The 26,300-nt window shown below is 36.3% G+C and overlaps 1 protein-coding gene across 1 annotated transcript; it reads right to left on the reverse strand.

The window, feature by feature from the left end:
- Nucleotides 1–4,602: 4,602 nt before the first annotated feature.
- LOC126714217 (translation machinery-associated protein 22) lies at nt 4,603–10,187 on the reverse strand. The gene is made up of 7 exons (XM_050414255.1): nt 9,906–10,187; nt 9,737–9,817; nt 7,563–7,615; nt 7,346–7,427; nt 7,200–7,267; nt 6,967–7,050; nt 4,603–5,057 (listed from the first exon to the last, which is right to left on the reverse strand). Exons 1-7 carry the CDS (start codon nt 10,051–10,053, stop codon nt 5,001–5,003), a joined length of 573 nt encoding a protein of 190 aa, XP_050270212.1. The 5' UTR covers nt 10,054–10,187; the 3' UTR covers nt 4,603–5,000.
- Nucleotides 10,188–26,300: the final 16,113 nt, after the last annotated feature.

The following is a 26,300-nucleotide window of genomic DNA, read 5'->3' on the forward strand; positions in this document are numbered from 1 at the left end:
TGGCCCTATGAGAGAGGAAGAGGGAGTGGGGGGTTTGTTTTAAAACTTTGCTGTCCAACTTCACACTGGAGCTGCAGAAAACTCTGAAAGGTATAGGACCTACTCTTCTCTAAGTAGTTAATGCAAGCAATGATAAAAGGGGGAAAAAGAAAACAATTTAGTGCTTTAGTTCTTGCCCTTACTTATAGACTCCAATCCAATAATGCTGTACTCCTAGAACGCACTATTGGAAGACACAAATTAACACATGTATTTTCTTTCTTGGCAATATGGAGGAGTAAGAATAGAAGTGGTGCTGGAAAAAAATCCAAATCACAATCATTTCATAAAATCCTTGTTACATCCACACACAACAAAAAAAAAAGTACAAATCAAGTGCCCTAATAAGGACAAAGAGGAGGACAATCAGAGCAAATTGATTTATGTGCTTGGGAAAATCCAATAGCGCAATCTTGATGATTACTCGTTAAACTGATGTGTATTGTATGTACATTTTTTTCTTTTTAGTCTCTTTCCTTGTGAAAATGCGCAGCCCTTGCCAAGCACTTATAGGATGTGAACATGATTGAACCATTTCCAAATTTCAAAGGATAGAAAGAAAGCGTTCACATTAAGGAAGTTTCAAGATAAAATGAGAAAAAAACAATGGTGGGTCTGGCTGGTCTGTACCGTGCTGTTAAATCGTGTTTTTGATATGGATGACAGTGGACAGAAAGTTTGCAACCTGAAACCGGCTCCTATATTTGAAAATTTGACTTGAAAGACTCCAAATCATAAGTTCGTAATGCTTATAAGAAAATTATTAGGTACTCTCGAAATACTGTGACATAACATTCTCTCATGTTTATAAATCTAATTACTCAAGACTTAAATGTAGCATTGTCATGTTGGGCATCAAATTTTATCATTTCAAATGATAAGATATATAGTCTTTATATAATTATATAGACCCTACTACTAAGCTGATCCTAAATGGTACTTATTCAGAGCATTCACATTCATTCTACTAAAAAATTTAGCATTTAACATACCAATAAACTACTTTATCTATTTTATAGTATACCATTTAACAATATATTCTACATCTCATACTCTATTATTTTACTACTTTATTTAATTATTATTTATTTATTCTTTATTATTTCTTTATGCATACAGGAGAGAGAAAATTGAATAAAAAAATAATTTTTTGTGCTTAGTTTGTTGCTATAGTAATAACCAAAAACAGTAGCTTACTGTAACAAAAAGTTAAGAAAAATTTATCTATAACACACCAAATGTTGATCGTTTTTTGGGCTATTTTAAAACACCAAATATGAATGCTCTTACTAATGTTATTTGTCCAAATGTAAAATAGAAAACGGTTTATATGGTTAACATAAAACAAACCCAATTAGATGAAAAACGTTTTCCCTTTTAAAAACATTTTTTGAATATCATCACCAATGAACTCTAAACCACGAAATTAACTCTATTATAATAAGTTTTCTCCTTTCGCCCATGTCTCTCTCCATAGATGATCGTTGATTAGCATTTATAAACTATTGATGTTAATAAATCCAATGGAGTGGAAAATATTTTTTACTTTTTTGAAAAAAAAAAAAGAGAAATTTTTCGAAAGGTTACACTTACATACTCAACCTATCCTCACAAATAGACTTTATTTAAAAATAAATAAATAAAATAAATAAAAACCTCTTTTAATGATAACTTTTCTTTCTTTGCCAATATCTCTCTCCATAAATTGGTGGCCAACTGGCATTAGCCAACTGAGACTTTTCTAAAATAAATTTTTTCCCTTTCAAATTAGTTTTTTTTTTTTTTTTTTTTCACTTAATTTTTCTCATAGATTCTAAAATTTTGGTAAGTTTCGAATTTAAGACTTCCAAATTGCCCATAAAATAGAAAACTCTTTAAATGATATTGGTTTGTATCTAAAATTTTCAAATTCCAAATAAGAATGTTTTGATTTCCTTTTCATAATTGATTGTCGAAAGTTAAGATCATGACAAAACTTCTTTTTCCCTCTTGGGATCTGTAAAACGAATAATCCCAATGACATCAGAATATCACCGCGGTTGGGCCTGCCCATGGGAAGATAACATAAAAGGGTTCTCAAAATATAAAAAAGATTGGCAGCTCTCCATTACAGTGCTTATTAATTATTATTATTATTATGTTTGAGACAATTACGATTCTTATTTAGTTCATATCCACTTCTATGATCACATATTCACACGACCAACTATAAAGTGGTTGTACCCCAAAGTGTGTTAATAATAACAGTTTCAATCATTGTTTTGTTTCCCTGGTGGGTTTGTAGTGTTAATAAAATATGGTAGGCTTTATAGGCATTCATTGTTTATTAAATAAATAAACATTGACAGGAATCATAGTATCCTCATCAATCATTTTTACTCAAGTAGGCTTATAATAATAATAATAATAATAATAATAATAATAATAGGAATAAAATTAAGGATAAAACTTAGGTCATTATATTCCCTAACTAAATTAAAATACATAATTGTATTGATAACAGTTAAAGTATAAGCAATATTATATTTCCTAAAGATAATTAAATTCAATATAATCATATGGTTGAATTTATAATTGATGAACATCTTATACTGCATGCATCTAAGGTATTGTACTAGGATCATGCATTATCCAAGTTGCATTCGCTTAGGCTGGGCCAATCTAGCCCAACATGGACCTTAACAGAGGCACGTTGAGCAATCCACTTCATCAAGAACAAATATATTTGACCCAAATAATATGTTCCACAAGAGTGAAAGACATCTCTGCTGCAGGTTTTAGCCTCTATTTGGATTTTAATGAAAAATGAAAATTATTTCATTATTCAACTTATTTTTACTACTATTCATGGATCCTATTGCACTTTTTGATACTATTCATAGCCTCACTATACTATTTCAGCTAACTTTTACCTTTATCTACAGTACTTTCAACAATAAGTTTTCAGTTTCAGCAAAATAAGCGATATCCAAACAAATCCTTAATTGAGGATTAATAATATACTAGTGCATAGCCAAATTTGATTATTATTTGCCATAGCTCAGCAAAAGATGAAAACCAATGTGTGGAATGGATTATAGCTAAAATAAGCTTTTTGGATTAAATTTGATTTAAATTTTGCATAATCCAATATATTCGCTCTAAGTTATTTCACCAAAAACCAGCTAAAAGTTATCTTGAAACATGCTAAAAGTTGTTCAAGTAAAATGACCCTAACTTAACTATGTTGTTTGATTCTCAAAAAAATAAAAATAAAAAATAAAAAAATTATGTTGTTTGGATTTTCCTTAGATTGAGCCAAGACAAGAAAATTTAGAAAAGCTTACCTCATTTATTCCCTAGATTTCTTTGTAACTATTAGGACTACGGAATGACGATATATTTTAGATTCGGTTGGTCATCTAACCTTGGGCAGCTAACTTTTGTACTGCTTTTGTTTGTTTAAATCAGGTTTAGAATCTTTAGATTCCGCCTCTCAAAAAAAAAGAATATTTAGATTCCTTTCCAAAACAACAACTGAATTATTGATTAATTACTAATTTAACTCAATTATGTGATCCACAATATTATATTTATTAATCACAAATCAGCAACTCACCATATCATAAAGTAAAATAATAAAAGTAATAAAAGCATGAGGCACACAATGTGTTGATGAGGTAGGAAATTGATGGAGAATTCTCTAAGGGAAAACCAATACACACCTACGCAAACTAAGAAAGAGTTTTACAATCTAGAATAAAAACCTTCGTACATAAACTCAAAGTCCTAGTCAGTGGTGGAATAAGGATTTGACTTGTGGCCTAGGGGGCAAAATTTATAACTAATATACATGTCTCTATACAATAAGAAGATAGTAGATACACATTATGCATACGCATGCATTATATATATTATATTTTAAGACCAATTTAGGTTTTTTTTTTTTTTTAATACTCATGTGAATACTATTTTAACTTTATAAAACCGGTAAAGATATAACAATCCTTTTTTTTTTAGTAGTACTATCCAATCCATTAAATTGTAATTATTTGTAAGGGTTTAGGGTATAGTTAGGTTTTACACCTTTTTAGGTAGTACTATCCAATCTAATTATACATTTAAATGATTCCTTGTTAATAATTTTATTTGAAAAAGGAAAAATCCTAGAGTTTCTATAACAATTTAGTTAATAATTTTGAAAAAGGTTTCTATAACAATTTAGGTAGTGTTTTGGTTTCTAAATATTTTTTGGGTGGTTATAACTTAAAAGCTATATTGAATTTTAAGTTTTTTTTTTAGTGGTTTGAATATTATGAATTATCATGACAATGAAAATTTAAGTAGTTAGATTCTTGATATATTTATATACTAAGATTTCAAGTATTTTTTAAGTGGTTTGAATATTATGAATTATCATCACAATGAAAATTGAGTAGTTAGATTCTTGATATATTTATATACTATAAATACCGTTAAATTTAGTGTAAATATACATACTAATTCTTAAATTTAGTTAAATAATATTTTAGATATTTGATTAAACTTACACATAAATGGTATTTTTAACTGCCACATAATAGGTTGAAGGAAAATTCCTCTAGGCTGGTTTAGAGGTAAACTTTTTTCAATATTTAACTTGGCAGCTTTTGCAGCTACTCTAATACTTGTCCATAAGATATCAACACGAATACACAACAAAAGCAAATGGCACTCAGATTTGCCTCTATGCAAAGCAAATCCGATATCCATTAATATATTAAGCAGTTCAAACTGCAAAGACATTTACTATTCTAGGCAACAAAGGTAACAAGAGATTGTAGAGAGAGGCAAAAACTTTCACTGGCCATAGGTCCTTAAAACATTAACTAGTATAGTCCAGCGCCCCTATACTCTCTGAGATACAGCAAGTCTGGTTAGGAGTCACACGGGCAGGACGGAAGGTACCACACGACATTTTATTTATATGCCACGATTCAAAGTTAAGCAGCTGGAACCTTTCTTCCATCTTCAATAAAGAAAATTGCAGTATCTGGGACCTGAGAAAAGGGAGAAAGAAATTTAGGTTTAGATAAACATACCACGGATATAAGTTTGACTTCTTTGACCCAAAAAGAATCCTATGAAAAGAATATGCAATATGATCCTAAACATAACTGGAAAAAACCAAAGGGGGAGATCAAGCAGAAAGTAGAATCAAGATAACACATCACACCAAAACAATTAGACAAAGAACAGTGCAAAAACACTTCTAAATGTTCCATTGCCGTTACTGTTGAACATTTCATATAACCAAATGACAAATACATCTCTTCAGCCACTATCATAATCAATTTCAAAATCATCACAAGTAATACCTGATCATTAAACAGAACTCCTTGAATATACTAGGAACTATAAATAGAATACTGTATTCCTTTATTCTATCATTAATCCAAACTCTGGAGTAACCGAAGTCAACATTAAAAACTTCCAATTTAGGCCTACCTTAGGTATACATAGAAATCATAGTTTAAACAATAAAGCTAGAGACACAACAAAAATTCTAAATTAGGCTTATCACCTAGAAGGACTATTGTGAATTTTTGTTGTCCCTAGGACTCAAAAAGGGAGTGGTTCCTGATAATTATGGTCATATTGGGGCTCAACTAGTGGTTGTACATTGACGTCATAAATAATAAATATTTTAATTAAGATATGTTGCTAGCCTTGATAACTTACGAGCCTAACTACTCTTAACTTTACTTTTTCCATTTAACTGAGAAGAAAAAGCTTATTCAGCCTTACATTTTGAAAATTGTTATGTACAATATTAATGCAGAATTTTCCCATCTTAAGAATTAAAGATAAAAGTGAAGAGTGACTCATTTAAAATATGTAAAACATTGTTAACATCTTTTCAATGTACGACTAGTTTCGTTATGAGAAAAAATTGTTGGAAGTCTCTCATTCTCTCATATTAGAAACATAAAGAAGTTACGCTTCTTCCTTTATAAATATGCATGTTGAAAGTCCTCCTCCCCCCCACCCCCACCCCCACCTCCACCTCCCTGGCAGATTATACCATTCAAAATCAGTTTTGGTTTCTGATGTTAATGCTAGACCGGGCTGGTTAAGGTCTGAGTTCACAGTTGAACCGGTCAGATTGGCCGGTATGGTCTGGTTTTCAAAACAGCGATAGAAATAGAATTAGCAGCACTAGTTAAAAACCAGATTTCATCCTTTTTGTTGGCTCTAAGTTACATGTATTTTTTTTATTGAGTTCAAAAATAGAATAAATGCATGAAAACTATGATCCTCAAATGTCCTCACCACAAATTAGGATAACAAATCCCTAATAAGGATTAGCCCATGCAAAAACCCAGTTGAGGCTATAAAGAACATGAAATTCATGCCTCATGCCTCCCAAACCAAAAAGCTGGTCAACTTTTGTGTGTCTCCAATACCAGTAAAATGTTTATCAAATCATTGTCAATGGAAATCAGCAAAATAAATAGACAATAAGAACAGCAAGCATTCAAAACGCATAATCATTTTGCCTAAGATCTATACTTTGGCCAGAGTTTGTTTAGTTTGGATGCAACTTTTGCAAATTGCTTATTTGTTGAAAGTTGGTTAAAGTTGTGCATAGAAAAATGAGGCTTTAAAAAGTTGTGCATAAATAAACAAGCTAAAAAGCTCAAAGAATAAGTTGATGGAAAACAGACCTAATATTCTTAGGTAGAAAAGCAAGGTTGGTTTGATAATATATTATTGGCAGCCAAATCTAGCTTAGTTTTACATGTTCACTCTAGGTTGGGCTGAAGTTCTCTCTTACAAAAAGGCATGACTTTCTTAAGGCAATGGCAAATAACTATAAAGTTATTGCCTTTTAAATTCAGACAAGATAGGAAAACACACACATTCAACCAACACATAATATCTAAGGAAAGAGATTAGGTATTTTACATCAGGCCAGGTGTCTGTAATGAACTCGACAATGTCATAGGATATGTCCCCTTGAACATCTATCTGCTCTTTCTCAGTTGGGCCCTGGAAGTGGAAACAATCATTTAAAGCACTTTTTTTTATGAGTGATAATTTCATTTAAAAGGCCCATTATCATTCAAAATATGTTAAAATATATCAGAACCATTTTCACCAGAACAGATATCCATACTTAGTGCCAAATCCTATCATACCTTAACAACAGAGGCTCCGGTAGCAAACTTTTTCCCTAGTTTCTTTGAAGCATCACTAAGTTTAACACCTGAATGTAATCAAAGGAACAGGGTTCATTATGATGACGACATTAAAATTTTACAATTTAAAGCAGCATATCACTTACCAAAAAGCTCCAGGCCTTTTACAGTGGTGATGCATTTTCGCTTGTTACGTATAACCTTTTCAATAACGACTTCTTGCTTCTCCTACAGAAAAATCCAACAGTAATTTCAATCATATTGAACTCAATGTTTCCCAACAACAAATACTCCATTATTGGTTTCATGCAAAAGTGCTTGTTCATAAACATCAAATGGAAGAAATATTCGCAAAGCACTTACTTTTTTCTTTATCTTTCCACCAGGAAGACGTTTTACTTCTTCTTGCTTTGGTGCTGAAGTAACACACAACAGCCCACCAAGAGAGAGGTAAGAATGTCAGTATAGTTTGAACTTGCAAGTGGAAACCAAACTCTAGGAAAGAACTAGAACTGAATAACACCATTAAACATATATATTGTCTAAATCCACCCAAAATCAGTCAGACAACATCACAATTAAAAGAAACCTGTTAATGTCACATCTAAGGGCAGAGAAAAAAGTATTAAACTCCTTGAACCCTTCCTTAAAGTGCCAAAATAGAAAATGAATAAATATTTATAAACTTGAAAAAAGAATTATTATCTTCTTTCGAAACTAGAAAGACAATGATTTTGACATTTAATAGCATACAGTGTATCCAGTTAAACTAATAATATACAGCTACCACCTCTTGTGCAGATGTGATTTTTTAAAACAGACATAGCTCATTCAAATGGCTGTATCCCTGTCCAACAAAACAAATCAAAGCCCAGAATCACTTACAAATGATGCCTCATGTGAATGCTATGAGCACTACAAAATTTGTTAGGGTCACCCACAAAGACAAAATATGTTCTCAACTTAACCCAATACAGCTATTAAGTTTGCTAGTTGTTATTCGCAAACGGGAGGCTCTTTTTATGTGAGTTTGGCCAATTAACCCAGATGACTCTAACAAAAATGGCACGGCTGATTCAGGAATCAGGAGGCATCATTATAAGAAAGGATAAGGGTGATTCCTTTAGACCTCACTCTTTTGCTGATCCACATTCTCTCAGTTTTCAACCATAGAATTGCAAATCACAAAGAGAGGTCAGCTATTTATGGCAGAGCATAGCACATATCATGCAAACTTTAGGGAAGAAAACAATATTTTAGCCTATTAAATATTACAAAATGGCATGGAAGCCAACTTGGAAGTGCCACATCATCCAGTCCGAAAATGTGGCAGCCTACACAATGACAGTGTGCTCAGCATGCCAAATACATGTAAAATTCTACAGCACTAATAGGTACATGACCATGGTAGTCATTGGCTGGCAGGGCAAGGTGAGGCATTACTAAGGTGCCTCTAAGGCTCTAGGACAAGGCGCCTTTAGTGAGGTGCTTGCCTTTAGAGCCTAGGCGAGTGCCTTGAACCATGAAAAAGGCGCTAAGGCAAGAGCCTCAGTAATTGTTTTTTTTAACTGAAGCTCGTTATAAAATTTATTGGAAGATAAATTATTTATTGAATTTTTTTGTAGAACCTAATGTTAGATTATTAACTTACAAAAGCTTGTCGTATAATCTATTATTAGATTAATCAATTTACAAAGGCTAGTTGTAAAATTTAATTGTTAGATTAATTAATTTACATAAACTTGCTGTAAACCTATTGTTAGAATAATAAATAGAGCTTAAAGCCCCGAACTGTGGTAAGCCTGTTTTGAAATTAATCGACCTAATTTCTTCACGCAACATATATACAAAACACTTGATAATAATATTTCAATATATTAGATACATAAGATTTAAGTTATCTATGTATAATAACTATATTTCTTATTTGGCACTTCGCTTTAATCAGGCTAGCGCCTTTTTGTTACCTCGCGCCTCAGGCGATAAAAAAACCTTGGAGCCTCAAGGTCACCTTTCGCCTTTAAAAAACTTGATAAGGTGGCAAGTTATGATAGGTACAACATCAGCCCATCACCAAGACCACTTGTATTGTGTAACAAATACAACATGCCACCTTTAAAGGCAGAAAAAGTACTCTTATGTTCATGATGATGAACACAAAGTACCTAAAACAATTACAAGCAAATCAAATATAAGATCTTAGTAGTGTTGGAATTCAAAAATGGAAACACAATGTGTAAAATCCTACCACATCAGTTTTTAAACACATAATCTCCGCCCGTATTTGTGGTTAGTGTCATATATTTTGTTCATAGACCGATCTCAAGCTCGAAAAAAGGAGAGGGTTATCAAAAATATATTAATCACTTTCCATCATCATAATTTCACACATACTACTGTTACAACAATTCCCACAGATGGACATATAGGCTTATTGCATAACTAAAATATGAAAAATAATAATAAAAAATAAATAAAAATAAACAAGAAATTATATATGATGAAAGAATAGAAAAACAGTAACAAAGGGATAATACCTGAAGGAGTAGCTCCATCTGAAGAAATACCAGTGGACTGTAACTGCTCGGTAACTTTATCAGCTTCCTTCGCATTCGACTCTGCGCACCAAAATAAATGAACAATTATATTTAATGAAAAATATATATATTAAAAAAAAAAAAAAAAATTAGGGATAAGAATGAGTACGTTTGATGAGATCCGGGTAAAGGTCCGGGGCGTTATGGATCAACCAGGGCTTGCATTTCTCGAAATCGGGTCCGAATTCACAGTACTCCGCTGGCATACTGCAAACCCCGCAGTACAGAACACGAACTGGTTGGGGCTTCTCCGCCATCAATCTCTCTAAGTTTGTGTTGAGGAAATAAAAATAATAAAAAAGTGAGTGTTAGGGTTCAAAACGGTGCGTCTAAGCGACGCAGGTTGTTTTGTTTGACGATTATGCTAATGCAGATGCAGCTAGCTCTAGCGCTGCCGTCTGTTTAAAAAGGTTGCGGATGAGATGAGGTATTTCTACTTGTCGGCCCATGGGCTTGTATTTGGGCTTTCAGAATTTCAGCGATGTAGGCCCAATAGGCCTTCTGTCTATTTCGTCAAACTTCGTTTTTTTTGGTTCAAGGTCCACTAAAACATATAGAATTCATTTCATGATTAATTTTTTTTTTTTTTTTTTTTTTGTTTATAAATAGTAACAATAAATACATTTCATGTTTTGTAAATATTTAATCCAAACCATGAGTAAAGTTCTAGTTAACTCAGCTGTAAGGACTCAATTTGTAACGATCCCAAACTCGTATTGGGTTTGAACGCTAAATGCCCAAACAACAAATTTGTAGAGCGTGGATATAAAAGAACTAGATTAACTTCAAAAGAAAAACGATTAAACTTAACGTTTTTAGATGGATTAACACAAATATTACGATCAATTTCTCGTTGAAACAAGCTAAGTTCTTTATTTTATAAGGTTTTCCTCTAGGCGTCACTTGTTTAGAAGTTCCGATCCTTTCTCTCAATGTATTCTTCCATGTTATATACTGCCCTCATGGTGTCATCTTCACCACACACGTGTAGGTTGGATTCGGAGGATCCCTTTCTGTCCCATCTAACACTTCCTGGAACCTTCATCCAGCAGTTGTAAGGCTGCTTCGTTACTATTCAAGTATCACCTCCACATTAATGCAACCAGAGAATTGGTTGAGAGGCAATTAATGCGGAGGCAGCAGTTGTTAAAGATATTTGTTTATCTTTTTTTTCTTACCCTTGGTCTCATGTCCCACCTTTAGTGGTAATGTAGCTCTGAAGTGTGTTTATAACAATATGGTGTTCAAGTCGTCCTCAGACACATATTGCTGAAAAGGATTTTGTCTTCAGACGAATACTGGACCCATCTCATGTGATATCTATTCCTCTTTTCATTTGGTTCCTCTTATAACCTTATATGAGCTTCCTCGGATGGCTTAACGTCCTCGGATGGGCCACAGGCCCAGTTAACAAGGTTTTAATAATTATTGATTAACCAGCCCTCACATCAACTAATAAAATTTTTTGTTCTCAAATAAGAAAACTATGTTTAAATCTCGTCTATACTAAAAACCAATTGGTGTCTTAAACTAATAAAAAAAAAACAATTATCATGGCGCAGATACTATAAATTAAAATTCTATTATATCTATAAATTATATATATACATTTATTTATTTATTACATTGATTGTAATTCTTGCATGCTAAAATATTTGAAGTTGTTTCATACCATTAGATGCAAAGATATTTACATATTTAAAGTGATTTCATAAAAATAGTTCCATATAGTTACAATCCAATTTCCAAGTACTTTTTTTTTTTTTTTTATACAAGATAGAATTTCTATTCTAACCTAATCTAAGTGTATATGTGTGTGAAACTCCCTCCTGGAGACTTGAACCCCGGCCCTTACCCCCCACACCCCACAAGCATTTATACTTGTGGAGTGACCACTGCACCAAGGGTGTGCGGTGGTACTCTATTTTTACTAATGATGAAGTTTTGTTACAAATTTAATTGTAGTCAATGTCTATAACTCTCTTTGATATCTTTTTATTAGATGTAATTTCAATATCCACAGTTAGATTATACTTTTTTCTTATATCCTCTATGTTTGCAAAATTTCTAGAAGATCAAAGATCAATAACTATGTTATCAATCAAATATTTAAATTTCAAATTTTTGTAGTCTAAAATTATGTATAAAAAATAAGTTTATAGATCGAATAGTAAATAATATCCTATTTGTCATGATTTTTATTTTTTATTTTTGCTTCTTCTTCGTTCTCTTTTATTTTGAATAGAAAAATCTCAAGGCATTCAGCAAACTCAAATTCAAACACAAATTTCCAATGCACAAAAAGAGATTAATGAATGGAAAATTATGGTACTCCTCCCCCCCCCCCCCACCAAAAAAAAAAAATCCCTATCAAATTAACTAAATAACTAATTTATAAAATTCAATATTAATGTTTCAAAATGTGAGTGATTTATGGGGAAAATTTTCACACTTTATCTATATTTTAAGGAAAAAATGTTTAATATAATAAAGAATGTAAGGCACAATTTTTTTGAGTTAAAGTTAATTTATGGAATAAATTTTTTTTACTTAAAAATTTTATTATATTTATTATTTAGCTGGCCCCCCCAGAAAAAAATTTATGGCTCTGCCACTAAGAAAGCCAATAACTCAACCGTGGTAGTCTAACTTATCTCACGATCCCTTAAAAGTTATCATAATTTTTTAATGGAGTTTGCAGTGTGCCTTTGTGTCAAAACTATGGTTTTAAAAACCTAAACAGTCAAAGAACTGGAAAAGAGACTAGTTCCTTCTTTCTTTTTTTCTTTTTTTCTTTTTTTCTTTTTTTTTCTTCCCATTTTTGACCAATTTTTTTGCCGATTTCCTAGTTTTGTCCGGAACGGTTCCTAGTCCAATTCCCAACCATCCAATCTAGTCTAGTTTCAAAAAACAATTGTTAGAACCTCGTTCCATCTCTATCTCTCTTGCATGTGTGTGTTTCTCCACAAAAAAAAAAAAAAAAAAAATTCATAGTAGTCTATATATATATATATATATATATATATATATATATAACCAAAGCTTTTTAAGCTTCCACAGTTTTCCACGTCAGCATAATATTAAAAAAAAAAAAAAAAAAACATAATAAAACTTTTTTAAAACCCGACTCTCCCTTTTGCTTTCACAATCCTATGCCAAAGCCCAAACCGGCTCTCCAAATCCCCGATCTCCACCTTTGACAAACAAAATGCAGACCCTTTTTCTTTCCTCCACTGTTTTCCTTCTTCTTCCTTCAAAACAAAAAACAAAATCCCGAAGTTTTCTATTTTCAACTTTTCCGGTCCCAACTCCACCAAACCCGATTCCCATTTTTCAACTTTCAAAGCATTTGATAGAAGAAGAAGAGAAGAAAGGCAGTGGATCTTATTGTCGGCAAAAGAAAATAAAAATGAAGAGAAGATGAAAGAGATGACAGGGAGATGCGGAGGGCACTGTTAGAGAAAAAAAAAATTGATGGAGAATGTCAAAGAAGAGAAGGGAATGATGATAATGAAGAAAGGAAAACAAAAGTTACAGTGAAGAAAAAAAAAAAAAAACAGAAAACCATAAGAGAAGTTCCAGTGAATAAAAGAAAGAGGAGAAAAAAGAAGTAGAAAGAGATGAAAGAGAGTTACAGCTCTGAGATAATAACATAGGGAGGGGGTAGATTTTAGCAAAAGTGAAAAAGGAGGCTTCATAGAAGGTGTGTGATATATAAACACCCTTCTATATTTACTAAATTACAAAAATACCAATTTGCTTTTTTTTTTTTTCCTTTAAAACTTCCAATTTACATCACTTTTTAGATTTTCTTTTACTGTGCATTAGAGTAATAATAATAATAATCTAAAAATAATTTATTTTATTTTAGATAATTCCTCAAAATAATAATAATAATAATAAAAACCTTCTAAAGAGTCAATCTTCTCCTTCTGGTCATCGTTCGTGAAAGAGCAAACATTTTGGGTCATAACTATGGGCCTGAGGTGTAGAAAAAACCGGCTAACTTGGAGTGAGGCCTTGATTTTTTTTTTTTTTTTGAGAAGTGGGCTTGATAATATATATGATATTATCAAATAATATTTTACTTCAATGATATCATTGCATATTGCATGATAGGCTTGATAGTATACCATTGGGTTTTCATTAGATAAGTTTTTATACCATGATCTTATTTTTTATTTTTTATTTTTATATTGGGGAAGTTATCAATAGTTTTCCCGTGCATCACACGGGTTAGCGACTAGTTTAAGGTATTGCCAAGTAGTACATTCCTTGAAAGGAAAGAAATTTTTTTTAATTTAGCTTTTCAGCTCGTCAAATTTTTTTATTTATGTCAATGTATTCATTAATTGCTATGTGTTAATAAGGTAAAAAGCATTTAATTTCATGTATTAATTATCTATATATGGTGCAATAATTAATTATTTATTTAACATGAATTTATGAGGTTATTTTAAAATAATTATTAAATAAAAATTTTATTTGGAATAATTAGGTTATGTTTGGTAATAGTTTTTATTTTATATGTTCAAAAACTTTTTTTTGGGAATATAAAGAAAAAATAATTTTCTTGTATTTTTGAAATCAAAAACATGTTTGGTTAGTTGAAATTAAAAAGATAGTTTTTTTTTGAAAAAAAAAAAAGAAAATAACAAAATATGTTGTTACTAGGATTTGAACTCTAATACTAACTCATTAAATGAGACAAATTCATTAAATTAAATAGTTTTTTCACTGACTTTTAAAAATTAGAAACTGAAAACAGTCTTTTGTATGTTTTCAGTTTCCTTCACAAATTGAGTTTTGAAAACAGTTTTTGTTTTCTGTCTATTTTGGATTACCAAACAAGTTTTTTAGTCTTAAAAATAAAAAATTGTTTTTGGAAACAGAAAATAAAGAGAAAAAACAGTTACCAAACATACCCTTATTATCACAACAAATAATTTATTTGAAATATGACTTTTTTTTTTTTTTTGGAAAGTTTGAAATATGACATTCTTACTTATTTTTAGTTTTTTTTTGGTAACAATTGAGACAAAAAACGAATTTAATAATACATGGAATCATATATATAAATATATATATATATATATATATATATATATAAAATAATGGTATACTTAAATTACTTAAATATTTTTTAATTCATTAATGAATATGTTCATATTTTTAACTATATAGTCTATATTAGTCTTAACAAATTTCATTTCCTAAATATTTTTAAAGACATATATTGTAAGGGCTCGCTTTCGTTCCTTAGCCCAAAATATGAATAAACTTAGGCCCAAAGAGCTCAATACAATGAATTTGTAGAGAGTAGGCTTAAAAGCTGGGCTTTGATGGGTGAAACCATACGCATAATGAATCAAAGACACAAGAAAGCAAAGAAAGACAAATTTAAAACAAGGAAATCCTTCCTCGGCAAAGTCCGAGGAGAATGATTCTTAAGTTTAGTTCTTTTAGACTTGGATACAATTTCAGTTTTTTGTTGCTACAGTGTGTTCTCTATAGATTTTCCGATCCCTTCTCCCTGGAGGGTCTCTTACATTAGATAGCTCCTTTTAGATGATCTTGGCCCTCCATTTGTTGATCATCCAGGCCACTACTTGAGTACTTGTCCCATCAGACACCCTCCCAAGCCCCTTGTGAATTAGGACAACCAAGACAGTACTGTTCAAGGGTCTTTTCCACATAAATGCAACTAGGAAGTTTGGTGGGATGCATTAAATATGGTGGTAGCCACCATCCCTTCAGTTATGTCAGGGCTAACCCCCTCCCCGAAACTCTTTCTTTATAGTATGACCTTCTCTGGTAACGTGCCACTGACGTGGCCCTATTATCCGAGCGTGTGACCTCCTCAACGCGATAATGAACTCCTTAGCCATGGGTATGACACATGGCACAAGTACATTATTCAAATTCTTGTGCCTCACAATAGCCTCTCAAAACTCTGGTTTTTTCCTCTTATCCGAGGAGAAAAATGGGTTTTTGACTTTGGATAATTAATTCCACACACTTCTTTGACTTCCACATGTGAAAGTGTCACTTCGCGTGTCCCGCAACCGTTCTGACGCTTCGGAGTCCTTAACGTCTTGTTAAATGCTCCAGGCGGTGTTTTGTTCCCCATGTCCTACGATAAGATGAAGATCCTATGGCTGGTGTTTCTTCTCAAATTTCGAGCAAGATAACTCCCACCCAATTCTACTTCCTATATAAGACACCTAAGGGGTTCATTTCTCTCACTGTACCAATCTTCGAACTCTCAAGACTTTCCAAATCTCCAAACTCTCAAGACTTCCTAGATCTTCAATCTTTTGAGAAGCTTCTGAAGTGACCCTCATCCTTATTCTTGTAAGCTTCTTTGTTCTTAGGCTATTTTCTCCTTGGCCAGTCTGTTTTCTATTTCTGCCTTCATATAAGTTTCTCTTTTTTCTCCTTAGTCCACCTAGATGGGTAGGTTCGCTCATTTAGTAGATTCCCCCGCTGGTATGGAGGGATTTAAAGCCTTGTATCACATTCCCCAAGGCATTTCCTTGTGGTATTGCCCTTCAGATGAGTGGCTTACCCACAGAAGGGAAGAGGAGGTTTTCATTCCCATGACTTCCTTCATAGAAGGGGGGATGAGGCTACCCGTGGGAAGGGTGACTAGAGACTTATTGATAGCCCATAGGATCTGCCCTCACCAGTGTGCGCCCAACCTATTTAGAGTCTTGGGTAGCGTAGACACTCTCAATGAGCAAATAGGGTTAAACCTCACCTGGCACGACGTCGTTTGGATGTACGAGTACCATCTATTGGCAGACTCGGGCTATTACCTTAAGTCTAGGTCTTCAATGGTTAGGCTCGTCTCGTGTCTTCCCAAGTCCAACAAGGGCATGAAGAATGACTACCTGATCGCTTCTGGTGAATGCCACGACGATCTTCACTACCCAACCCGAAAGGGAGAGCCAAGTGAGGTATCCTAGGTTTAGATCTTTTAACTTGGGCACTAATTCCTTAGCTTTGCTACTCTCTCCTTTTCTTTAGTATTTCATTTCTTTCTGATGGAGGGCTTTATTGTTCTAACCGTGGTTTTGTTTCCTGGCTATTTTTGCAGAGAAAACATACGTGGCCCTCAACATCAACTTCGTCAACGTCGCAGACCTCAACAAAGTTCTAAGGTCTGAGGTGTTTGTGAGCAAGGACAAACAGTTGAGAGCCGTCCACCTCATCCTTGACTTCCAGCCCTTGTTCGGCAAGTTCCAAGACGTGGGCCACGCAATCAGGGCAAGCGATCCTCAGCTAGCCAGAATAGACATCTCGGTGCCAGGATTTTTAGCTCGAGAAGACATTGTGCCAATTAAGTTGCCCTCCCTTCGCTTTCCCCGCAAAGCTGTAGTCTTAAGGGAAGAGACAACTTCATCGCAGTTGTCACTTGAGGCGGAGATAGACCAATTTCGTCTCGAGGAAGAGGGAGAGGGGCAAGAAAAGCCTGTGATTCAAGTCTCAAACTCAGAAGACGAGCTCGATAGGCTTTTAGGTGTTCGCACCTCCAGTCTCATTATCGCACACGTAGACAACAGCTCCAAGGAAGAAGAAGAGAAGATGGCCCTGAACAAGAAGAAGGGCTTACATGAAATCCTTGTAGAAAGGGCTAAGGGGTCGGCATCCAAGGACACCCTAGGGTCCCAGCCCCTTCTTGCTCTTCTCCCCCCCCCCCCTCCTCCTCCGACAATTAACCCATTCGCCATGGCCAAACTAAAGAAGAAAAGGAAGGAGAAGGAGGAGCCGAGTAGGGGGAGGTGGTCCCCCACCCAAAAGGAGCCCAAGCAGCAGAAGACGGCCAAAGGTTAGGGAAAAGCCTCCTCAGTTGAGAGTAAGGAGGCCAAGCACTCTGCTGACGTGTGCCACCCAACTTGGAACCCTCAATTGGAGTTGGATGGTGTAGTGGTACCCTAGAGCTCCTTCATCAGGGAGTTCTAGAGAGGTCATGCCATCACGTGGCTGAGGTTCTGGAGCGGCCTCTCCTGCTGCCTAAGAATATGGATGCCTTGAAGAACATGAGGCAGTAGGATCTCTTTATATCCCTGAAGAGGGACTTAGCCTTGGTGAGCTTCTCAACTTGGTCCCACTGATCTCATGCTAGTCTTTTTGTTTACTTATCTCACAGAGTGTTTTTGTTGTCTTTGCGCAGGCCATCCAGGAGGTTTTCACCACTGAGGAGTAGGTGAAAGACGCCTGCAAGGAGGCGAGGCTCGCGGATAACCTCCGCGCGGAGGCAAGCAAGTCCCTCGCCATCGCTGAGGGCAGGAACAAGGAGCTGGCTCTAAAGCTGGCTATCACGGATAAGGACCGAAGGAGCACGGAGGTTGGCCTTAGGAACGTCGAGGCACAATCTGAGGAGCAACGCCAAAGGCTCCACTACACCGAGATAGAGCTGGCCACGGCCAAGCAACAGGTGTTGGAGTTGAAGGCAGAGCTGTCTAAGGCTAAGGAGGCTGCCCAGGTGGCTCAGGTAGCTGCGGACACTACAAGGCAGAAGTTTTATGACTTCGGAGTGCAAGAAACTGAGGCTCGACTGACTGAAGAGTTAACTGGGGTCTGTAGGGAATACTGCCTCAAGGTTTAGACTGAGGTCCTGAATGTGGTTAGAGCTCCTGCAAACTCAAAGTGGAGGAAAGTCGAGAACGTCTACTATCTCGAGGACCTCCAAGAAGTCCCTGAGGCAACCTCGAGGAAGCTGTCCCTGCTCTAACTGTGGCTAAGCAGCCTCCTCCTACCCAGGCCCTTCTTCCTCCTCCTAAGCCACCAAAGAGCCTAGTAAGGCTGGTGACTAAGGTAGTGAGGTAAAGGTGGCCAAGGGTAAGGAGGCTGGCTAGAGCAGAGCCTAACCAAAGGACAAAGGCAAAGGTAAGGAGGCCACTCTCAAGGCGAAGGAATCCGAGATGGCCAAGCCTCAAGCCGTGGCCTAGGAGAAGGAGGCCGCTGATCCTCCCGTTCCCCCGCCGGTCAACAAAGAATACCTTCACCTGGCGAAGGCTTAGCTTAGGATTTTTCTTTCTTTCTTTGTACTTTTTCCTTTGGTTAGGGCAGTTTGCCCCAATCCATGATGTACTTTTCATTTTGTTGAATGAAAAGATATTACTTTTTGGCTTTGTGGACCTTTGTTTTTCTTGCAATGTTTGTCTCTAGTTCGCTATAATTATTGTTTTTCCTTGTGCTGAGACTTTAAATTGATGGTGCTCCTAAGGGTGAACACCCCTGCTTTGACAAAAGATAACAATAATGACTAGTTGTTAACATAAATAAACTGCTCCCATGTAAACAGTAAGGAAAATGATTATCACCTTGATTAAGGTATATTCTAACCCCTAAAGTTAACAGCTGCTCATGTAATTAACAATTTGACTATTACCTTTCATGCAGTTAGCAGTGTAGTTGGACAACTTTACCTTATTTGTGGCACTTGGCATCTAGTGACTAAACCTAAAAGGCAAACTTTGTATACCTCAGGTAAATAGCTCAATGGGTGAAGTGTACTTCTGGATTTTCTACTTAACCCCAAATGATAGTGAAGTTCATGTTTATCCAGAGTATATGATCCAAGAGGGCCATCATACTTAGAATTTCACTAAGCACTCCATTCCACCGTAGGCTTATATAATTATAAGTGTTTATTTACCCCAAAGCATGTGGTCCGAGGAACCCAACATTACCAAGGTCCTGTTTAACACTTAAGCAAATAACCAAGAATATTAATTTACCCAAGATATGTGGTCTGAGGAGCCAGGCATGACCAAGATTCTATTTAATATTAAAACAAGTAATGGAGAGTGTTAATTTACCTGATGCATGTGGTCTAAAAAGGCAGGTATAACCAAAGTTTTGTTTAACACTTAAGCAAATAATCAGGAATATTAATTTACCTAAGGTATGTGGTCCGAGGGTCCAAGCATGACCAAAGTTCTATTTAATATTCAAACAAGTAATAGAGAGTATTAATTTACCCAAGGCATATGGTCTAAGGAGCCAGACATAACCAAAGTTCTGTTTAACACTTAAGTAAATAACCAGGAATATTAATTTACCCAAGATATGTGGTCCGAGGATCCAGGCATGACCAAGGTTCTGTTTAATATTCAAACAAGTAATAAAGAGTGTTAATTTACCTAAGGCATGTGATCTAAGGAGTCAGACATAACCAAAGTTCGGTTTAACACTTAAGCAAATAACTAGGAATATTAATTAACCCAAGGTATGTGGTTCGAGGATCCAAGCATAACCAAGGTTCTGTTTAATATTCAAACAAGTAATAGAGAGTGTTAATTTACCCAAGGCATGTGATTTGAGGAGTCAAGCATAACCAATGTTCTATTTAACACCTAAGTAAATAACTAGGAATATTAATTTACCCAAGGTATGTGATCCGAGGATCCAGGCATGACCAAGGTTCTGTTTAATATTCAAACAAGTAATAGGGATGACACGTAATGCTAGAAAAGAGAACATGGCAAATATGCCTTTCACTAATAATAGTACCTTTGCAGGTTACTTACATTCCAAAGGCGTGGTATAACATTTTCATCTAAGTCTTCCAAGAAATACGCACTTATGCCTACTACCGAGGTAACACGGTATGGTCCTTCCCAATTGGGCCCCAATTTTCCCCATCCTGGATTTTTCGCAGTACCCACAACCTTTCTTAGCACTAAGTCCCTAGGTGATAACGGCCTCAATCTCACACTTAAGTCGTACCCTTGCTTAAGCTTCTATTAATAGTATGCCATCTGAACCATGGCATTTTCTCTCTGTTCTTCAACCAAATCCAAACTCTTCTCCAACAGGTCATTGTTGCTGCTTAGGGTGAACTAGCTTGTCCTTAGCATTGGGAATCTAGTCTCCAGAGGAATCACAGCTTCGACCCTATACGACATTGAGAAGAGTGTCTCTCCTGTTGATCTACGAGGGGTGGTGCGATACATCCAAAAAACGTGTGGCAGCTCTTCTACCCACCTGCCTTTTGCCTCATCCAACCTCTTCTTGAGTCTGTTTACTATGACCTTATTGGCAACCTTGACCTACCCGTTCCCTTATAGATAAGCCAAAGTTGAGTACCTGTTCCTAATGCCCAAGTCACAACAGTATATTTTGAAAGCTTTGCTATCAAATTGAAGCTCGTTATATGAGATGAGGGTATGAGGGATCCCAAACCGGGTGACAATGTTCTTCCACACAAACCTTCTGGCATCCACGTCCCTAATGTTCTCCAGTGGCTCAGTTTCAACCCACTTGGTAAAGTAATCAGTGCCGACTAAAAGCCATCTCCGATTTTGCTGCTTTAGGGAAGGGCTACAATATCCAAGCCCCATTGAGCAAAAGGTCAAGGACTGGACAGAGGGTTGAGGACACCCCCTAGCTGATGGATATTCGGAGCAAATCTCTGACATTGGTTACACTTTTTCACGTATTCTTGTTCTTCTTTTTGCATATTTGGCCACCAATACCCTTAAGTAAGGGACTTGTGGGACAGTGACCTGCCCCCTGTATGACTACCATAAATTCCCTCATGTAACTCTTCTAAGAGTAGCTTCACCACTTTAGGATGAACACATAGTAAATAAGGCCCAGAAAAGAAGCGCTTGTACAACTTTTGATCCTCGGATAACCAGAACTGAGAAGCCTTTCTCCGCACCTTATCAGCTTCCCCTTTCTCCTCGGGCAAGACGTCATCCTTAAGAAACAACATAATGGGGTCCATCTGACTAGGCCCCACCCTAATTTGGTGAATAGGGATTCCCTACTCTTTGACCTCGGCAGGCTTATACAAGTCTTCAACCAAGATAACCTGAGGTAAACACTACACCAAAGAGGTTGCAAGGGTAGCGAAGGAGTCAACATGCATGTTTCTACTCCTTGGGACTTGTTGTAAGGAGAAGGATTCAAACCCTAACTGCAAATGCCTAACTTAACTCAAATAGTCCTGCATTCTCACGTCCCTGACTTCCAATTCTCCCTTTACTTGGCCTACAACCAATCTCGAATCGGAGAATATTTCCACTGTCCTTGCTCCCATCCTTCGAACCATGGCCATTCCCTCCAACAAAGCCTCATACTCAGCCTCATTGTTTATGGTCAAGAAGCCCAATCTTAAGGATTTCTCGATAATGATCCTTTCGGGAGATGTCACAACTAGCCCCACTCCAGATCCCCTTTGATTTTCCGCGCCATCAACATACATCTTCTAGGATAAAGGCCCCTGCGGGGAGATCATGCCAATTGACTTTCCTTCCATGCCTCGCTCTTTCCTGTCCTCTCTTATTGGGGACTCAACAAACTTGGCCACTAAGTCCGCTAGGACTTGGCCCTTAATGGAAGTGTAGGGCATATATTTGATATTGAAAGCTCCTAAGATTGTTCCCCATTTTGCAATCCACTCCGTGTAGTCAGCCCTCCGAAGCAGTGATTGAAGGGGAAGCTAGGTGAAGACCACAATGGTGTGAGCCTAAAAGTAATGAGGGAGCTTCCACGTAGCATGCACCACTGCCAAAATAGCCTTCTCCAAGGGTAAGTAGCATATCTCTGCCTTGTGCAGTGATTTGCTTATATAATAATCTACACTTAAACGATGATTTAGAGATCTGATTAAGAGCCCTACTCATAGCATCGTTGCCCAGACCTTCACGAAATAGATTCTTACTCCCCCGTGTGTAATAACGGTCCTCATCGTACGAAAAAAACTCACTGGAAGGAGTCCTGGACCTGAGCCTGTAGCTACCACCTTCATCATCATCGGAAGAGGGGTCAGAATCTGAAGGAGTCCTTCTCTGTCACTCGCGGCGTAGCCTCCTGCGAAAACGGTCAATCTCCAACTACATTCTTCTGGTATTTTCCTTATAGGAGATGTAACTCCCGCCTCGAGACTGGCCCCTTCTAGTGTGCGTGGTGTGCACACTAACCTCACAGTCCCTCCTTCACTCAAGGTTGAGGAACTGGTCCTGGCATTAGGAACCAATAAACTCCTCCCAGACTTGCCCTGATCCTACCATGGTTGGACATTCAACTCATTAAAGCTCAAGCTTTCCCACAAACGGTGCCAATTGTAAGGGCTGGCTTTCGTTCCTTAACTCAAAAGATGAATGGACTCAAGCCCAAAAAGCCCAATACAATGAATTTATAGAGAGTGGGCTTAAAATCTGGGCTTTGATGGGTCAAACCATACACATAATGAATCAAAGACACAAGAAAGCAAAGAAAGACAAGTTTAAAACAAGGAAATCCTTCCTCGGCGAAGTCCAAAAAGAATGATTCTTGAGTTTAGTTCTTTTAGACTTAGATACAATTTCAGTTCTTGTTGCTATAGTGTGTTTTCTACAGATTTTCTGATCCCTTCTCCCTGGAGGGTCTCTTACATTATATAGCTCCCTTTAGATGATCTTGGCCCTCCATTTGTTGATCATCCAGGCCACTACTTGAGTGCTTGTCCCATCAGACACCCTCCCAAGCCCCTTGTGAGTTGGGGCAGCCAAGGCAGTACTGTTCAAGGGTCTTCTCCACATAAATGCAGCCATGAAGTTTGGTGGGATGCATTAAATGTGGTGGTAGCCACCATCCCTTTAGTCATGTCCGGGCTAACCCCCTTCCCAAAACTCTTTCTCTATAATATGACCTCCTCTAGTAACGTGCCACTGACTTGGCCCTACTATCCAAGTGTGTAACCTTCTCAACGCGATAATGGACTCCTCGACCATGGGTATGACATGTGGCACAAGTACCTTATTCAAATTCTTGTACCCCACACACACACACATATATATATTGAAAATCCCATCGTTGGATTACATATTCTTTATTATGATAACACGTGTGCTAAATTTCATGTTATTCAAATGTTCTCTACTATTTGATCTATATATTCATTTTATATGTATAATTTTATAATACAAATACTTGAAATATAAACATATATTTTATAAATGATATAGTTATTGATCTCTTATTATCTTGAAATTTTGCATGCATGTAAAGTATGAAAATAAAATATAATTCAATAGTGGATTTGAAAAATTATCATCCAACAAAAAATATATTGATTGATGTAATATTACTTAATATTACACCAAATGTAAGTTGAACCCAATAAACATAAATATACGCGAGTGCATGCTATGTAATTGTAGGGGCCTTTTTTGCGTTGTTTGTTGGGCTGGGCTGCCTCCTGTGGTATTGGGCCCAAATGTTTCTGAGTAAGGGAGTTGAGACCGGTCCAACTGTAACTCAACTTGGGCCGGCTTGCGCACAAACTATGCCTCGTCTGCCAGGAGTATGCTTACGGCAAGCAGAACTGTTTCAGATGAGTTACGGCAGGCAGATATAATAATAATAACAAAACAGAGTACTCTGACTATTTAATGGAAAATGGCCAAGTAATCCCTACTTATAAAACATAATTACAATCGTAACAATGTCATTTACAAAGAAAGTAAAGGAGAAAGAAAGTGATATGAACTAATCAAGAATGGGCATAAAGTCAAGTTTAAGTTTGATCCGCAGAAGCAAAACCAAAGAGGGGAGAACGCATCCTCTCAATGCAAATAATCTCCCAGGAAAATATCCTGCCGTGGGGATTAATGGCTTTGAGAGAGTCGGACCTGAATGGTTAATGCCCAAAAGGAATCTTTGTTATGTTTTGGAAGAGTGCAGGATTTGAAGGGGGAGAGAGGGAAATCGACCTACTGGTACATGTCCATTGTATTATCCCTTTTTTTTCTTCTGTTTTCTCTCTTATCTTTTTTCCTTTCTTTTGTTTTCTTTTTATTCTTTTCTTTTTTACTCCGCCATACTCCCTGTTTTTCGATCCCCTTTTCAGGGCACGGCAAGGGTCCTTTTATAGTCCCTGCCGTGACCAGATTTTACCACTTTGCCCCTTAACCGCCTTTGTCTGGTCTAGGCGTACTTGCCAACCACCAAAGGGTTCGTCTGTGTGCCACTCACCCTTGCCAGACAAAGGCAGGTTTGTTTCATTCATTAGTCCACCGTAGCACTCTTACCTGCCACGGCGTAAATGCTTTCTCTCTCTTTCCCTCAAGGCATGCACCTAACGGTTTCCCCCTTAACCTCGCCTCTTTTGAGTGATCTGTCATCCCAACAGAACATACCTCCCAAAAGGGCTTAGGCAAGAGCCACAAAATAGGTCTTTTCCCCTCTCCCTACCACCAAACCATACCCCTTTTACCTCTTATCTCTGACCCATGACCCCACCACGTCCCATATTGGCTGGGTATAAGTTGGTGGTGTCTGGGCCTTGCGCATGCTTTCCCTTCAGATATGTCCAAAAATCTGCCTACTGCTTATGTGTTTGCCGCGGTCTAAAGCTTTGTTTGCACAGTCTGCCTTACTTCTTCGTTCTTTTACGTGGGCCGTTCTTTGTTTTCCCGCTCTACTCACGAGTTGGGCTTTATTTGATGATGGGTCTTACATTTCTTTGGCCCACTCGTTGGTTTCCTTTATTTCTTGTAATGTTGTTCTGTTATTCCTACCGTAACAATTTAATCCTGCTGGGCCTCTTTTAGGCCAGCCGTTTATTCCTTCTCTTAGTGGCTTGACACGGCCACTGTTTTGCTTTTACTTATGGGCTCCTATGTCCCTTTGGGCTTTCCTTTGGGCATCTACGGCCCGTTTGCTTTCTTTGGATTTCCTCTGCCCATTTGCTAATTCCACACTCCCATGGGCTTTTTACTAACTTCATTGGGCTTCCCTGGCCCAATAACCTTATTCTCATCCTTGGGGTTTATGGGCCTGCCATAAACCCCTTACTTTCTTAGTTTACATTTCCTTGGGCCTGCGGCGGCCCTTTCTCGCTTTTCTATCTCATACACTGCCCATGGGATGCTATTTCTTTCTTTCTGGGCTTCTTTGAGCCCACTTGCCTCTTCAAGACCCATTTGTTTATTTCTTGAACCTGTGATCCATTATTCCTGCTGCTTGGGCCTAATGGTTTTGCTGCCTACTTTGTCAATTCTTTGTTTCCCTTGTTATTGGGCTTTCTTTCTCACAAATGGCCCTCAACAATAATTAAATAGAATATTAATACGTGTAAATACATTACTTTCATATATTAATTTTTTATGTGGTGTACTAATTATTTATGCGAAACTAATTTTTATGATTATTTTTCTTAGATTTTTATAAGAAAAACAATTTTTTTGAAATCTGACATTAATGCTCAAATTTTGCTTTGACCACAATTGGAACAAAGTACAATAAAGATAAAAGAAAATCTCATTTAATCAAGAATGTAAAAGTATAATTGTCTACTTAGTGAAATAATTAAATATGTTACAATTCACTCAAGTAATTAGTTCATATTCTTAGTTAATTTTTCTGTCTAATGATATAATATAAAATAATTGAAGTTAATTTCATAAATATTATAACACATAATAAGCATTATAAGTCATAATTAAGGATGTTCACCAAACCACAAAAACCACACCAGAACCGCCTGCAAAATGGCATAACCGCA

The sequence above is a fragment of the Quercus robur genome, chromosome 2 (assembly GCF_932294415.1).
Source record: "Quercus robur chromosome 2, dhQueRobu3.1, whole genome shotgun sequence".
NCBI classification, from domain to species: domain Eukaryota; kingdom Viridiplantae; phylum Streptophyta; class Magnoliopsida; order Fagales; family Fagaceae; genus Quercus; species Quercus robur.

What these genes read in the sequence shown, in the direction of transcription:
- LOC126714217 (XM_050414255.1), bottom strand. Translation starts at nt 10,053, where the DNA reads ATGGCGGAGAAGCCCCAACCAGTTCGTGTTCTGTACTGCGGGGTTTGC. An exon ending in AGATGGAGCTACTCCTTCAG is followed by an intron (nt 7,616 to 9,736) that starts GTATTATCCCTT and finishes GTGTTACTTCAG; the next exon opens with CACCAAAGCAAGAAGAAGTA. An exon ending in TTACAGACACCTGGCCTGAT is followed by an intron (nt 5,058 to 6,966) that starts GTAAAATACCTA and finishes CCCTTTTCTCAG; the next exon opens with GTCCCAGATACTGCAATTTT.